Consider the following 16,859-nt stretch of genomic DNA (forward strand, 5'->3'; position numbering starts at 1 on the left):
TGTCATTTCATGCGAACACACATCTCAACCCTTTCCATCACAGGTTACCTGAGCGTACAGGTTTTCTTTGGCAGAAAACGTAGACCAGTGTTCTGCCTAAAGAACTGAAGAAAAACATGATGGAATTAAGAGCAGATGACAGAAGCATCTTAGTATCTGCAAGGTCTCATCCCCTCTTCATAAAAAGTTGTTGTTTCAAAAAAAAAAATAAATCAGGTACCTGTGATGACTGTCATTAGTAGTAGAGAGCACTCCCATCAGAGAAAGCAAATGCAGAGACCTGTTGCTTTTAGGCACATTTTGCATTATTGCTTACTACTAATGTTATCTCCTCCCTGCTTAATGTTTCCCTTTTTTAGCTCTTGCATCTGGTGGCTCTCTTCCAATAACATCACTGGATGCAACTGGAAACTTGGTGTTTGCCAATGCTGGAGGTACTCCTAACATCGTAACTGCCCCCCTGTTCCTGAACCCTCAGAACCTTTCTCTGCTCACCAGCAACCCGGTTAGCTTGGTCTCTGCAGCTGCAGCCTCCGCAGGGGCCTCTGGACCAGTCGCCAGCCTTCACGCCACCTCCACCTCAGCCGAGTCCATCCAGAACTCTCTCCTCACGGTGGCCTCTGCAAGTGGGGCCACGTCCACCACCACTACTGCCTCCAAGGCACAGTGAGCCGGGCTGAGCTGTGCTGCCAGCAGCCTGCTTCACTGTGCGGTGGGATTGGCTGCCAGCGGGGTTTATAAACTGAAAAATGTGATGGGCATCCTCTCGCCGTGTTGCTGGGGACAAGGGAGAGAAAGAAAAAGATAAAAAACAAAAGCAAAACAGGAAGGATTTAAAGCTGGGACAGACATTTGCCTAATTTTATAATAAACACTGTCTTTTCAGGATCGCTTCATGGATCGGAGAACTTTCTAACCAAAAATGTAAAAAAAAACAAAAAACAAAAAAACACAAAAAAATGAAAAAAAAAACACAAAAAAAGTGAAAGGACTACTTATCATTTCCAGCAGTCACAATGACAAGTTAAGGTGGGTTATCAACTCAAACATAGGAAGGGGATTTCTTGTTTCTTTTTGGTCTAAATATCTTTCTTTTTTAATTATCATTTTATTGGTCTGTTGTACAGGCCATTATGTCATACAAGGTGTTTATAATCGTATCAATCGTGTTGGGGGTTCCTTTCTTAACTGGTACAATTTAGGCAGGCCTGTATTACTGGTGTATCTCTATTATTATTATGATTATTATTATTATTATTATTTTTATATATATAGTTTGGACGCGTTTGTCTTCTGCTCCTGGATTATTTTCAGCGAGCTCCCACACCGGGGGGGAGGGCGGGAGGGTGGAGAGGAAGAATGGAGCACAAATAGACTGTCCTAATCTTCTGGGAATGTTCTGAACAGTTTCCTCATCCTTGAATTTGTCTAATGGCTACTTAAAGGGGTCAGAAGAGTTAATTTCTATCACTTGTGCAGGAAGCTCAGTGTAGCCATAGAGATCATGGTGTGCAAACTTCCAGGCTGGTCTATGCTTTTAAGCAGAGGTAGGAATTAGTTCTGAACTGCAGTTCTCCTTCTCTCAATTATTAGACGAAATGGCCAAATTTTGCTCTTAGCTTTGTGTGCATGTTCTCTCTTTCCTTCGGAGAGTGGGATTTGACCTCCTGAGTCTAGATTGTGTGGTATACTGATGGCTCTTTTGTTCTGTTGAATTGATTTTGCTGTTAAGAACACACACAAATATTTAAAAATGTCGAGTTACTCAAGCTGATTGGCAGTATATAAAGCAGCCTTTACAGTCCTAGATTTCTGACAGATGAAATGGTGCAGGATTTCAAAATGTCAGACTCTCACTAAAAATAGCAGTATTCCTCTCCATTTACTTCTCATGTTTCCAGCGTTGCATTTAGGAGAAATTTCTAGTAAAAAGCGCTTCTGGCTGCAAAACACAGCAGCAGAAACCATCGGAACAGAAGCTGCCATCTTTGATGCTAACACAGTAGAGTTGACTCTGGGGCTTTGCACATACCTTGGTGATCTCATGGAGCGTCTGAGCTGTGATGCTGCGAACTACGTAAACATACGGCAATAAGCATCTCTGACCGGAGCGTCAGGACTTACCTGCCACCATAACTACCTTTTTGAGGTTGATTCTGCTCCATGTAGCAAAGAATATCTGCATGGATGAGGAAGAATAATGAACTGTACAGAAGTTAGATCTGTATATTCTTAAATATACAATCTAGTATCTTAACCAAAAAAAATAATTTTAAAAGAGAAGACTGGATCACTGCAATGCAGTTCACTTTGAACTTTCCATTCCTGATGGATTTAAAGGTTTCTGCCATGTGTATAAAACTAAATTTCTTTTAGCTAGCAAGGTTATTAGAAGAGTCCCTTCCTCCCACCTGCTTTTCTGTTGTCACTAGAGTGTTCAAAAATAATGAGCTAATGCAGCTACGTTCATTTTGTTGATGATTCAGGGGGATCCTGGAGCTTCTCGTCCAAGATCCAGAAGGCAGCAACTTTAAACTACATATGCTTTGGTTTGCAACCTGAGCATTGTGGGATTTGTGTTTGCACTCAAGTGGCAGAATCCCTTATCTCTCCCCCCCCACCGCCATGGTTTTGCTGTTCATCTCTAAATCTCCACCTTCCTGTTTTACTGAATATTTAAACCAAGTACCCCAAAAAACTTCAGAACTAGTGAACTGCAAGCAGGGAAACTAACAAATGTCCGTCCACCGTTTCTAATGTGTTTTTGATTTTTTTATGTTTTATTTTTTTAAAACTAAGCTTGAACCAAAGTCAATTTCTAGCAAGCTGCTGTACTAATGGACTAGTTTGTATAAGTGCAGTTCAGATGCAGAGAGGCGATAGATGCTACTGACAATTTCTTTTTCATTTGTCTTTTGTTTTTATTAATTTTATATAAAAGTTGCTGCTTGTTTTTAATCTTTTTTTTTTTTTGGTTGGTAATTTGTATTATCCTTGGGGCAGACTCTTAACTTGATTTGAATTTGTTTTCTTTTGTTTGATGTGTAAATAGAATGGCAATGTCAGGGGTTTGTTAATCCAACAGGTCCCACCCTCATCCCACCAGTATGGATAAATCTAAATATTTTTGATGTGTCTGATGTCTTTATGACTTCAGGTTGCACAGAAGACTTTTAGGGCTATGAATAATACTGCATACATGTAAATTTCCCACAGTAATAGCTTCAGAGCAGAAAAAGGTATAGCTGGGTGAGCTTCAGGGAGGTAGGGAAGAAGTGGAAGAGGAGATGCTGGTACCCACTGTATTGGTCTGGAGGCCGTAGCGTGGGCTAGTTTCTACCAAAGGAATGCAAGTCCCATGGGGCTTGAGTTCAGTGAAGTAAGAGGATGGGGAAGACTGCAGCTATAGATGTTCATTCCTGAGTCTGAAAGTTCCCACTTACTTTCACACCTGTGCAAAAATAGGATTTATCAGGAAGCTTTTTTTGTTAAAGAGAGATACTGTCGGTCTTTTCTCCGATGTATCTTCTATTCCCTAGTGATTTTGTGGCAGGGTGGGGGCATGGCCCTTGCATATATCTAGGAAACTCAAAGAAGGGTGGGCCTTAATCAGCATAAAATCCTCTCTCCACAGTTCAGAGAGACTGTGCCATTAGCTGTCTAAATGAGTTTTCATGTCCCATTCTTGCTGGTTTGTGGCTGGGAGAGGGTCTTGTTGAGTACATATCTGGAACACTAATGCAGCTTGGATGGATTATTTATTATAAAAATCTGCTTTTTTTTTTCCTGACTACCTTTGCATTGGTCACATGGCTTTGGTGTGAGCACCTTAATATACCCCCTTGCCCTCTTCCTCTCTACCCCGTCACCCTCTCTGGGGCCCAGATTCCAGGGAATTTCTTAGCAAGTCTTTTTCTGAGAGAAACTGGAAACTCAGAATAGCCACATATCCGGAAAGGGCTTGATTTTGCTTGCGGAAGCTGACATAAAACGCAAACAGCACATATCCCCTGGCATCAGTCACCAGTGTGCTTTGGTTAAACCCCAATGTGCTCTGGTTCATTTTCCGAACACATCCTAGTGACTGACTTTTGATCCTGGAGCCTGCTTCTCATCCCTAGCAGTGTTTTGTCTCACGGGTGCTGGCAACCTCCAGTCTTTGGGTGAAAGACAGAAATCAGGTGTACGTCTCTGTCTGGTTAGAACAGGACGCATACGCGACTTCAGAGCACAAAAGGAATGTGAATGAGATCAAGTACTAGAATTAAAGCTTCTTTTTAAAATTATTATCATGCTAACAGCAGAAATTGATGCATCTGAAAAGAGATTTTCTGTGCACAGACCTAGCAAATAGGATCTTTGTCTGAGTTTACCAGTGTTTAAAATGGAGAATTATTGTCCCAGTAGACAGTACAGGAATGAGTCAAGGACTTGTATTGTTGCAAACTGGCTGACAGTCACAGGGCATACATTTTGCAAACAGAATCAGTTTTTTGCTCCAGTGAGGCAAAGTAGTGTCTCTGATTCCAGTGTCAGTGGGTTCATATGTTGAACAGAAGTGATTTTCTGTTACGTGGTCACAGTCATAAATTCTTACCTTTGTTAGGGGAAGATTTTCTCTGAGAACGTTAGTTTCTAGGGCGGTTTTTTAGCTGCGTGCTGGTACCTTTGCTCCTGTATCGACTTGTCAGCCAGGATCACAAGAAATTTTGGAGTGTGTTAGAAAAGGATAATAGCATCTCTCTTTCTGAGCTCTGTGCATCCGTGTTTACAGGTGTGAAGGTTATTTTTCATATTTGCAATGCCAAAGGATACTTGCAGGAAAAGAGAGGGTGAAAAACTCTCTCATTTATAGCCAAGGACAGTTAGCTCAAAAAGCGAGAGATTTACAGAGCCACAGATACCCTGGAGGTCTGGAAGAAAAAAGAACAGGCAACGGCTTCAGGGTGAGGTGTTGTAGGCTGGTGATGAAATTCTTTCTGTTAGGAAAATTTATTCCAGTTTGTCTTCAGCACAGTTGAACTCCTCAGAAGCTGCCCTCTGTAGTCACTGTAGAATGATTGGTGAACAGATCATTAAAAGTACACAGAGATAGTGCTGCTTACAAGAGTCATATCTGTCTAAATCTCCTTAAGAGGATTTCTTTTGTTTCTGAGCTATTAATATGTATTTGTCTGAATAGATTTTAATTTTACCATGTAGCTTTGAAGTGGTGTGTATGTGCATGCACTCAGAAAAATTGCTGGGATGACAGCATGCTTGTTACATGCAGAAGCACCTGGTTTTTAAGGGATTTTTATTTTGTCCAGCCAAGTGGCTCGTGTCACTTCAACTCACTGTTCAGTTTTTATTTGGGTAACTTGTGATGACTCATCATTGCAGCACGACTTCTTCAGATCCTCTGCTTCAGTAAATAGTTGTCAAAAATACAAGTTAAATTGGATTGAAAAAGTAATTTTGCCAAGAATGAGAAATCTGTGCTCTGGTGAACCTTCAAGGAGAACATACTTGAAAGTTAGTTGGATCTCCATGTAGGAGTGTGCTGCTGCTATTGCTCAGCGGTTGTCTGAGTGCTACTGAGGTTTGCCTTGCAAGGGAAAACTAAAATGCCAGAACATTAGGAGGAAGACAAACGTTCTGATGGCTTGAAGTGTGGTCCTTTTAGAACATCAGAAGCTTCAAGTTTGCATTTTATCTTTAAGTGAACAGGCTGACAAAGATTTTCAGCAAAAACAGTGTAGATCCTGAAGTATTTCCAGCTACAGCTTGTGATTTGTTGTACCTTCTAGGGTTAATAAGGAGGATGCCAACACTGAGCAAAGTAGCTATCTACTGGTCTTAACACACAACAACATATGTTCTTGCATAGTATGATAGCTTTTCATTTGGTCAAGAGCAATCCCTTTCCTCTATTTTACTCCTTTTCTTATTTTAATTTAATTTAATTTTAATTCCGTAGTGAGCAGTAGATGTAGACAAAAAATGAATACATCTGATCTTCTAAAAATCTTTTAGGAAAATTAATTCCTTTAAAAACAAACAGAAACCAAAAAGCAAAAAAATAAACACTTATGCTCAGGGGGCAGTAAGAGAATGGCTGTTACTGAAACGCATTGGAGAAAATTCTCCATGTGCATCCATTGCAACAATTTATTTTAAAGTTTTTATGCTTTTTTAACTTCTCTTGCAACTACATCCTGATGTTTTAGTTTGTTCTAATGTCACCTCTGTAAGCCTTGCAGTATGCTTTGGCTCATCACGCGTTTCTCCAGCTGTTACTGAAGGAGACAGCAGTGTTAATTCCTTAACTCTGTGCATGTTCCTATGGAGCAGCTTTCTTTAAACAGAAGTTCCCTCTTTCTTTAGTATAAATGGAGCATAGTATCTGTTACAGCTGCAACCATACCATAGATACTCAACCAAAGCATCCGATTTACCTTAAATACCAATTGATACCTTAGATAAAATTTTACTTTATGATATTCTTAGAGAGATGAGTAGCTTCTCGTGGCCATTAGGTTGTCTTGGGCCAGACAAAATAGCCTGTCTGGCCCAAACGTTCAATGATACTTGGTTTTAAACCAGAAGTTTAAAACGTAGGTCAGTGTATTGCCAGGTTAGCTGTATTAAAGGTCACTATTCTTATTCTGCCTGAAACGGTTACAGGATATTTATCCACAGGGCATGGGTACGCCTGTTGGATTCACATCTGCATATTGGCTAGGGTGGAGTGTTACCAAAGGAGCAAGCTAACCTGCTGCTCCCCACTGGACTTATGGTTGCCAATCCTCACATAGCCAACTCAGAATATTTTGTATTTTTGTAACAATACCTCTTCTTACTTCTCCCTCCATTTCCAAAATACTATAGCAATACAGGATTCAAGATGGGTAGTTGCAGAGGTTCTGCTCTTTTCAGTCGTCCAATCCAACTCCTGTTGCTGCTTGTGAACCTTTCTCTTTATCCAGCGGGGAGACTGCTAGAACAGATTTTTGACAGCGACTTTGTCATAAAGGGTGCTGCAGCCCATGCCTTTGGGTTTTGTTTTTAATGAGAGTGGAGATTATGTAGAGAGATGTCACTGGGCTGCAGAATCACATGCTCTGCAAAGCAATGCAGAGCTGGTAGTGGACTCGTGGCTTGCAGTTTCTTAAAATGCTCATATCTTCCGCTACACGTTCCAAGCAGTACGGGGCTCCATGCATGCCAGCAAAAGTCCTTCCAGTGCGTTTGGAACGACAAAAAGAGGAGATTCCTGTACTTACATATCTTTGCAGACAAACTAACACAAGACAGTGCTTGGTCTTCTTTTGGCATACGTATCTTCATCCAGCTCTCCCGCTTCTCCTAGTAGGCTCTGAGTGGGTATCTGCTTACAGCTGTTGCCCCCTGGGATGCTGTTAGCAGGGTGTTAGGAAGATTGCACTGGACTTACAGATAGTTTTACTGTGGGAGAAGGGAAGAGACACCTTTTAGTGGAGTAGACAGATACGGTCAGGATATATCAGGTACTTCTTTTCTGACCAAATTCCCAGTAACGGAGCAACCACTGGGGCTGCTTTCTGTTCAGTCTGCGCTGCTAAGAACCGTCCTGCATTGGAAAAATCTGGGCCCCCTCCCATCCCCCCCTTCCCTTCTTGTTCCTCCCCCATCTGTCCTCTGTGGAAGGTAGCACCATACAGCTCTGAGAACAATACGCGTGGGTAGCAGCTGGCTTCTGGCACCTTCATAAAATACCTCAGCATAGCTTAGCATTGTCGCAGAACTGGTTTTAAACTGAAAAATCAGAAGAGAAAAGCAAACTTTATAAATAGTGGAGATAATTTTAGCTGTAGAGTTTAGTTGAACTGATGTTTATTATGACTGATAAACATGATTATGCTGTATGTATTTGAGATCCTGTTTATAGGTTACAACTTTATAGGGTCGGGTGGGTGCGGGTGGATGTCGGGGCAGAGCGCGGGGTTGACTGTGTTAGAAGGAAAATGTTTGCTCATGAATTTTTTTCCTTGTATCTGTCTTGCCAAAGGAAACATTTTGTCGCTCCTGGGTTTGGGATTGTTGTTCGGTTGGTTTATCTGTGGTCTAATCTGCAGCACGGCACGTGGTGGCATGCAGGTTACTGGTTGGGTTGCTGTTCAGGGTCCTTTCGAGTGTGCGCACACTTCCCTCCCTCTTGGCCTTCCCTTACCCTTTGCTGGGATCTAAAGATTAGGCAATGTGTGTTCGGGAGGCTCGGGGGAAAGAAGATGGCTATACTGGGTTAGACCCGACCCAGGTGTAAATCTGTTTCAGTTAGTTGAGTTGCACCAGAGCTGAATTGGGTCCATTGTGTTTAACTCCGGGGAGGGCGAAGAATAGTTGTCGCATCTTAATCTATCTGGGAGAGCAAAAGTGAAACAGGTTCCTTTTATCCCCCGTGTCTTGTTACTGAATGTAGGGCTTGTAGTGCTTGAGAATAGGTGGAAAACTTTTTAAACACTTCCTTTTCTAATAGCAATGCTAATCCTGTCTAGACCAAAAACTATGAAAGAAAAACCAAACTGAGAAGTGAAAGCTAACCTACTCCTGACACCTGGCTGGTGTGCCTGAACGGGTTGAAATACTGTGAGACTGTTGTGGGAGGGGAGCTCTGAGGGTTGTTTCGAGAGGGAGTGGGTCGTTCTCCTGGCGTGTCTTGGCGTTGCGGTGGGAGCAGCGGAAGAGCGAGTGATGCTGCCTTGGTAGGGCTTTGTGGCCCTGCTGTTCGGACCCCAAGGCTCCCTTCTCATTTCCCTTCAAGGCTTATGGCACGGGGGAGAGGGGGGCGCATGTCTGTGTGTGTGTGTGTGTGTGTGTGTGCAAGTGCGTGTGTGTGCCAGCGTGCGTACCCCTGTGTGGCGACGTAGAGAGGAGCTCGACTCCGCTGGGGCGGGAGAATTCCCAGTGGCCTCGTAGGGAACCAAAGGCACTGATAACGTTGTCAGCTCTGCTGTTTTCAGAGCGGGTAAGAGGAAAAGCTGGGTGGTTTGTTGTTTTGTTTTGTTTTGTTTTTTGAGCTTTGGGTCAGTGTCCCTTTCTGTAAGGACCTCATCTCTTGTGGGTACTCCCACCTTTTCTGCATAGAGTTGCTTTGGCTCTGTGAAGACAAACTGCGTGTGGGGCTTGCCCAGTGCTGCAGGTCTTGGGCTGATGTTGGGATACAGTCAGGGAAAACTGTTTCTTTCCTTCGTGTGTGGAAGCAGTGTAGTCTGAGGTCAGAGTCTGTTCAACAGCTTTTGCAAAGGGTCCTCCCCTTAATGGGGAGGGCCTCAAAGACTCCTTTCTTTGCTCCCCAAAGTAGCCTTGTACATGTTCATGTATCATGCTATTGGGCTGAGTTGTTTTATCAGTGAACTTGGTGAGCTCTTGTGAAGAAAGGGAGGGAGGAAGGGGGAGAGGCGGATTGTCCAGCTACTCTTCCTCCGGACACCAATCGGGTTGCAGAACTTCACTGAAAGCTTTACTAATAGAATTGTTGTTCTGACATTATGTAAAAGTGGTATTAATATTGTGTGACTTTTCAAAGAGCTAGTTAGATTTATAGGTAGGTAATAGGGATATTGAAGAAATGACTTCTCAAAGAAAAGAGCACTTGGAACAAAAGAAGTGGAAAACAAGGTGTGCTTTAAGGAAAACAAATCTGAGGAAGGAAATGAAACAGCTTGTGGGAGGCGAGGGAAGATGAGACCCTTTGGCGTTCTGGGGGCTCAGCCCCAGAACTGGGACATCCCCCCTCTGCCTTATCTTATCTCTCTACCAAACAGGACATTGTCAAGTAGCTCAGACCAAAATATGCTGATCTGTCTTAAAACTGTTCCTGTCTGCTGGTGGGTATCTCCCTGCAGACCTTTACATAAAATCATGAAATACTTGATTTATCAAGGTAGCTTCCCCTTTCCTCCCAAAATTCTTTCATCTATGGTAGGCCCTGCTTCAGGATTCATATTGCCTTTGCTGAATTTTGTAGCAGCAGCTACGTAAGCCCTATTCTCTGAATGTGGTAATGTTGAGTGTGGATGAAGCTGGCATGTTGTGGTGCTATAGAAATCTAAAATTATCGAGCAGTAGGAATCCTAAGACATTGGAAACTGTGTGCCAAGGGGCAAGCGGTGGCGATCCCACAGCCCCCTTGAGAAATAATCAAGGATGAGAGCACCAATGACAGTGTCCTGAGAACAAGGCAGTTGAGACAAAACCTTGAGTTCTTCCCCCATCCACTCTCCACGTGTCGGCCGCAGTGATCCTGGTGCTGCCTGCACCGAGCGAGTCCGAGGGAGCAACGCCGCAAGGAAGAGGCGGCGTAGGGCTCCACTCCCCGCGAATTCACAGGGAGCTGGACCGGGCCTTCCTTCGAAGCAGGGAAGGGAAGGAAGGGATGGCTGCAGAGCTGCCCGCGGGGGCTTTGAAGGGGGCTGGGGCCGCGCTGGCTCCTGCCTCGTGTGCCAGTGGCCGTGGGGAGCACCCACGCGGTAGCTTCTTCGTCCCCGCCAGCGCCGTTGTTCCATTTCCTTCCTCTGTGGTAGTGTCTAAGGCTAGGTGTGAGTAGGTGTGGGGTGTTTATCCGCCACAGGTACAGGAGCTGTCGTATACCTCATTTCTAACTCGTAACTGAGTAACTTGCTTTAACTTTCTCCAAACCCTACAGAGTTGCCAAGTCTGCCCTCCCTCCTCTGACGAACACTGAACTCTGGCCTATAGCACCCCGTGACCTGCAGCCCGGGGAGCGACCCCCTTACGCCTCTGAATGTCGCTGCTTAAAAGCTACTGCAAAGTGAGGGCAAATTGCAATCGTATCTTATTTCCTTTGGTTACAAGGGGTCCTCTTGATCAGTCTGTGAATATCCGCCCCCCTCCCCTCCCCGCGGGACAGGGCCACGCCGCCCTTCCCCAGTCCGCGGGCGGTCCCCCAGCCCCCCGCTGCAGACACGCTACTCGCTTTCCGACACGACCAAAAAAACCCCGAACCCAAGAAAAATCTCCAAATATTTAATTTTCTTCTTTATTATTTGACAATCCTGTATCCCTTCCCCACTGCCCAGCCTGGCCAGAAGCTGCCTCCTGAACCCGTTCCATCTTTATTTGAATGTAGTTCCCCTGCCCCCTGGGAGAGAGAAGCTTTGTCAGGTCACGGTGGCTGCTATAAGTCGGGAGGGGGCGGTTTCTTTGTTTTGTTTTGTTCTTTTAAAATTTCCAGCCAAAACCAAAGATTTCCTAATGATTGTATAAACTCAAAACAAACAAACAAACCAAAGACAAAGGGCGTCTTCAGCACCAAGCCCACCTGCGAGGCCGGCCGGTCGCTGGGGGGCACCTCCCGAGGCCTCTCTGGGAGGGGGCTTCGCAGGTGGGTTGAGGAGCTGAAGGCTTGGGTGCAGGATTGGCTGCTCTGCTGGGTGCTTTAACCCTCTGGGGGCTGGGTGACGTTGATTAATACACGCTGAGGTGCACTTCTGAGCTTCCCCCCTCCCCCCGTCACTGCTTGGAAGAGGCTGTCCTGTTGTGAGAAATCCCTGAAAGAAGAAGAAGAAGCTTTTCGTTTTCTCCTCTAGCTCCTTTTTTCTAGATTTCTTTTATTTTTGCAGCACCACTGTGCAACTATGCATTGTATTTCTCAACCTTTTATGCTAGGTAGATGCCTGTGACTTTTTAACTTTTTGGGGGGGGTTGCAAATGGAGGAACTTTTTACATGGATCTTTTTAATCTCAGTTGATTGGGGGGTGTTTGGTTCTAGGGTCATACAAGCTCTATCCCAAAGCAAAATCCAAATGTTAATATTATTAGCCTGATGCAGATACCAAAGATAATTTCTTTCCTGCAGAACCTTAGACTTGTGTATTAAGTACGATTACCCAGCACTTGCATTAGTCTAACCTCAGTAATTCCAAAGCTTAGATGTATATTTTGGTATATTTCTGGGATATTAAAAAATTGTCGTTTAAATTCTTGTTTGTTTCAGTGTAATGCTCTTAAAGTCATAGCATGGAGATAACTGAACTTGTCCTATTCTTAGTAGTTTGAAATAATAGTATTTTTGTATGTTTTGGGTGTGTCTATGTATGTATTAACATAACAGTTTTCACTGCCTAGGTGTTCATAAATAATAAAAGAAAAAACTAAGGGTTTTTAAACTGTACATAATATTCCATGAAGAATTTCCACCAGACCGCCAATTCGGATTGCATTTTCACTGACGGCCGCTCCCAACTGGGATTCTTTCTTTCTTTTTAAAGAGACAGCATATTCTTTTAATTATTTTCCCATGGACCTGAGGTTCTTTCTCAGAGTAAAGGGTTCTTCAGTGTTTCTAAGGGATGGGCCAAAGAGCAAGTAGCTTAAATTTTGTTTTTTAAAAAAATGTTTAACGCGTTAGTTTGAAAACTAACCCTCTGTATGAAGAATCGGGAGTCGAAGAACAAGCCCTTTCCTCTAAATCTGGCAGTAGTTTTCAGAGAGACGATTTGAGAATGACTGTAGTGTCTGGGCAGTCCCTTTTCGCTTCTTTTCGAACTAAGACATTTTCAGTCCTACTTGTGTAACTGCTCTGTGCAACCGCCTGCTTACTCTAGCTTGGAGTTTTTTCTGTTGCCCTTCCTCATGTACTGCATTTGTACCTTCAGGTCAGCAGAACACTTGAAATTGAGGGCCATGTGGGAGCACCCGTACCCAAACGCAACCCAAGCTTTTCTTGAGACTGAAATGTGAGAGTCCCGCACATTTCAAAACCTTGCTGATCACACTAGGGGTGAGGAGGAAGGTGAAATGCTGTCTCTTTAAAGATGTCCTTTATTATTATTATTATTATTATTATTTTCCCAGTGGTTGCCTGCAGATAGCTGTAGGCATTGAGAGATTGTGTAGATTACAGTAAATCAGAATGAAAAGGTAGATTTTGTGTAGATGCATTTGTCTGCTGTAATTTTTTATATATATTAAACTTACTGTAATTGTACAGTTCATTTCTGTTGTAAACATCATTAAACCATTTTCCAAGTGTTTTAACATGTATGCACTTGTTCGTGTTCTTTAAATGTGTCAGGGAAGACTAGTTCCCCTTCCCCCTGGTGCACCAAACTGGGCCAGGAGGTCTTTCATGCGCTCTGTCTTGTCAAAATGTAGGTGAGTCCAGGTTTTTGCACTCTGCTTGAAGCTGTTTTCTGCTTCTGTATTACGAGTTCTCTCCTAAAAGAAAAACAGCTTCAGTTGCTTCCTGAACGCAAAGAGAAGACTCAGCTGACACCTGCGGTGAGTGTCCCCAGAACAAGTGCTGGATGTGTTTTGAGATCAAGATCCCTTTAAAAGAGCATAAAGGTGGTGGTGTTTTTTTTTTCCCTAAGAATTTATTCCCCTATGATGAGTGGTTGGCATTTTAAGACTGTTGAAACTCTCAGCTTCTATATCTTGCAAATATGGTAACATGATTTAAAAAAAAAAAAAAAAACAAGAAAAAGACATTTTCAGTACTCATTGTTCTTGCATCAAGAACAAGAGTGCTTTGCAATAGCAAATTTACCAGCTCAGTTGTCTTAGATTTTTCTTGTCACTGCAGAAAAAGAACAGTAAGGAATCTCAGAACTTCTTTGTGAGACATTCATTGCCAGGCATGTGATGTTTACTTCTTTTTCTTTTTTTTTTTGCACTAATTTACAGTCTCTGAAACATTATTCAAGCGATACAAGCACTGAATGCAGATACAGTTTCAATGCTTAAGAAGTTAGGCACAGCCTTGTAATTTGTATTACAGCAATTTCAGCAAGTCTTCGTGCTTCTAGCCTAGTCTTGTAAGAAGTGGACGTGTAACCTCACCTAGGCAGCTCCTGTTCCCCCAGTTTTGCTTTAGCTCTTCTCCCTCTGTCTGGGCTGATGACCTATGTTTAAATAACCTTTATTTTGCAGGGCTATTTTTCTCCTTGCTGAGTTGCTTACAGGCGTTCATCACGCAGTCTTGTAAGTCAGTCACTGGCAAAACCGAGGATGCAGCAAGAGGTGAATGTCGCTTTTATACTTGGGCGTAAAGCATTTTTCCAACATGACTTCCCACCACCTCCCAGGATGCGTGTAGACGCTCCTGTTGGAACACCGTCCTCAGCAGCCTGCCTGGAGCCTGTCCTGCTGCTACTTGGTGCAGGCAGCCTGAATGGGTCAGCTAACGAGCTCGTACCATTCCCGCAGCTGTTCGCTGCATGCATGCACACACAGGTCTTTGACACTAACTTTATTAGTTCATCACAAATGCATTACATTATTGAATTGTTACCATTTTGGAATGATACCTGCATCTTTTACAAGTAACCTGATGATTTCAACTGGTTTTAAAACTGCATTTACATTGGCTTTTGTACAGAGAATCTGTTGCCCAGACATGAGTTGTTTTGTTTTTCTGACATTAGCATCAGCACACAAATTCTTACAAGGGGAGACTTCTGCAGAGATGTTTGTAGGTGTTGTGAATGTGAAGGGGCAGGAGTTAGGCAGACGCGTGCTCCAGCCAGATGGAATTCTATAGGGTGAGGTTTCCTGGTTTTCCCAGTATTGCTTTCTTTATCAGAGTCCATCCTCCTTGTTTTCACTGCAGCAGGGAAATCGCTCACAGGTCACCTGGCTCTTGTTTACCTCTAGGTGCTGCCTGAGTGGTGATGCCACAACCTGATTTTTTGTGGGAGCGTAGCACTGATTTTCTTCATACTGAAGAGCTGGCACTGAGCCTCTGTCCTTCACAACAGTAACACTGCGTCACTTTTCACAGTTAAAGAAAAAAAATTGTCCCCCCACTGCAGCAGTTTTTGAGTGGTAAATTTAAAGCAGAAAGTTTAGCTGGCCATTGTCAAATGTTCTTAAGATAAATACTGCAGGAAATAACTACAGCCTTATCTTTACAAGGGTCTTTAAATGCCTTGAAACTGCAATTACATGACTTGATAGCCCTGGAAGGTAAGTAAGAGCTATAGAAAGAGCTGCATTAGGTATGGTAGGGTCCTACAACACAAATCTTACAAAAATCAGCCTAATAGCTACTATTATTGGAAATAACTTTACAGATATGTACATTTTAATAGCTAAAGCTTGCAGTTGCATGATTCAAGAGGGAAGGGAGAAGGAACTGACCAAGTCCAGACATACTCCCTCTGTGCACCAGCCAAAGTAGATCGCTGCACTAGGAAAATACATGGTGCTTGTTTTGGATGAAAAAGGCCTTCACTCATCTCCTCCCCCAGAGCATGTGGGCATCTCTCACTCTTGCCCATCCCCTCTGTGACCCCTGCTTAGCGGGGCGGCAAAGGCTGCATTTGGAGAGCGTCATAGGTGTCCTTGGTCGCTGTACTGAGCCCCTGAAAAAGAGAAAAACAGGTGAGGTGAGTGTTCTGTTCCCCCTAGATGACTCCCTAGTCAGGAACAAGGTGGCAGGGGCTCAGTAGCATACTTTGGATTTTTTTCTTTTCCCTACAGAGGTTTTTTTATTCATGAGTGTTTCCTTTGTCTTGGTATGGTGTCAGTGACCATCACTTACCCAAAGGCAAGATGCATCCTAAGTATCTGTTATGAATGTTTGACTACAGCAACTCATTTTAACAGGTTATGCAGATCTTTACAGTACATTTTAATTGCACATTATTGACTACTAAGTGCTAACTAACTGATGCTAGAGTGAACTTTGCCAACTAAATGAACAGACATCACATCATGAAAGTTTTTCTCAGGACTTCTCTGTAATAATTTGGAAGGGCAGCTGCAGCTCTGGGTAAGTTGGCCATGGGGCTTCAGCTGGCTGTGAACCCTGAGGAACGCATCCCATCGCCCCGCTTCCTGCGCTGCAGCAGTCCCTCTTCTGACAGCCTGCTCCTGGTGCTGGTAAGTCAGCTACGAAGCGTGCGAGTTCCGCGTGTGTATCCCTGCTGCCTCTGTGGCACGTACTGCTCCAAGAGTGGAGCAGTCAAAAATGGGGCAGCCACAGGTCAGCCCAAAAGGCTGCCAGAGCCAAGGTAACTGGGACTCTCAAGACTGAAGATATAGCAAGAGGTATGGCGATTGCTTTTAAAACTTCTAGCTACCCTTCCCGCCTTTGCTATGAATATTTAGCTCTGCTCACAAATATGATGAATATTTGTTGAGTACATCAATAAGATAGTGCTCCTTATCTTAGTAGTACCTGTGACTATCTCAGGAGAGCAGGTTTTGAAGAGAGGTACCACTAGTTACAAATGCACTGCATTAACAGGAAAACTCCCTGGCGTGTGCTGCATCAGGACTTTTTTTTTTTAATGTTTTATTTTTGTAATGTGATGTCAGTGGCAACATACAGGCTTCTACAGGATGTGAAATGCATTTTGGAACAATTTTGCATGATGTCACAAATAAGGTGTTGTGGTGGGCTCCTTGCCTTCTGTTACGTGTGGGCAACGCAATGCCCCCAGTGCACTAAGGGTTGATCAGTTTGTGCTCTGCACGCTGTAGTGAGATGGGCTGAACCACTGACACTTGGAGTTACAGCAGCTGTTTGGCAACCTGAAGGTTTCCACTTAAGCAATAAGCAATTCAGAGCCCAGACCACATGCATCACCTGCCATAGTCCAAGGTGATTCTCCAAGCTGCAGGACTGTGGAGATGGTTCCTGACAGTATTCCTAAATGAGTTTTCCTGCCAGTTGTATTTAGAACATGCAGCCAATTTTGACAAAGTCACAACAGTGTGGTCTTTGCTCTGAACCTAAGTAAATATCCTCAGAAAGCCGCTTCAAAAGCTCTGCCTCATCATGCATTGTGAACCGTGTGGTTAGTATCTGGAGGCTACAATTAAGCTGTGAAGATAGATGATGGGAGCATCTGCTGGATGTGTTGCCTAC

At 43.6% G+C, this 16,859-nt stretch overlaps 2 protein-coding genes across 18 annotated transcripts in view; one reads left to right on the top strand and one right to left on the bottom strand.

The window, feature by feature from the left end:
- The window catches only part of POU2F1 (POU class 2 homeobox 1), a 118,868-nt gene extending 106,468 nt beyond the window's left edge, over positions 1 to 12,400 (top strand). For all 17 annotated transcript variants that reach the window (XM_066990362.1, XM_066990369.1, XM_066990370.1 and 14 more), the window contains one exon: positions 360 to 12,400. In XM_066990362.1, the coding sequence (XP_066846463.1) occupies positions 360 to 670 (311 nt within the window). In that variant the 3' untranslated portion in view covers positions 671 to 12,400. The remainder of the gene's footprint in view (positions 1 to 359) is intronic.
- Positions 12,401 to 14,219: 1,819 nt separating this feature from the next.
- The window catches only part of CD247 (CD247 molecule), a 53,643-nt gene continuing 51,003 nt past the window's right edge, over positions 14,220 to 16,859 (bottom strand). The window contains exon 8 of the mRNA XM_013187122.3: positions 14,220 to 15,348. Within this exon, the coding sequence (XP_013042576.1) occupies positions 15,283 to 15,348 (66 nt within the window). The 3' untranslated portion in view covers positions 14,220 to 15,282. The remainder of the gene's footprint in view (positions 15,349 to 16,859) is intronic.

Source organism: Anser cygnoides, chromosome 1, assembly GCF_040182565.1.
Source record: "Anser cygnoides isolate HZ-2024a breed goose chromosome 1, Taihu_goose_T2T_genome, whole genome shotgun sequence".
Lineage (NCBI taxonomy): Eukaryota > Metazoa > Chordata > Aves > Anseriformes > Anatidae > Anser > Anser cygnoides.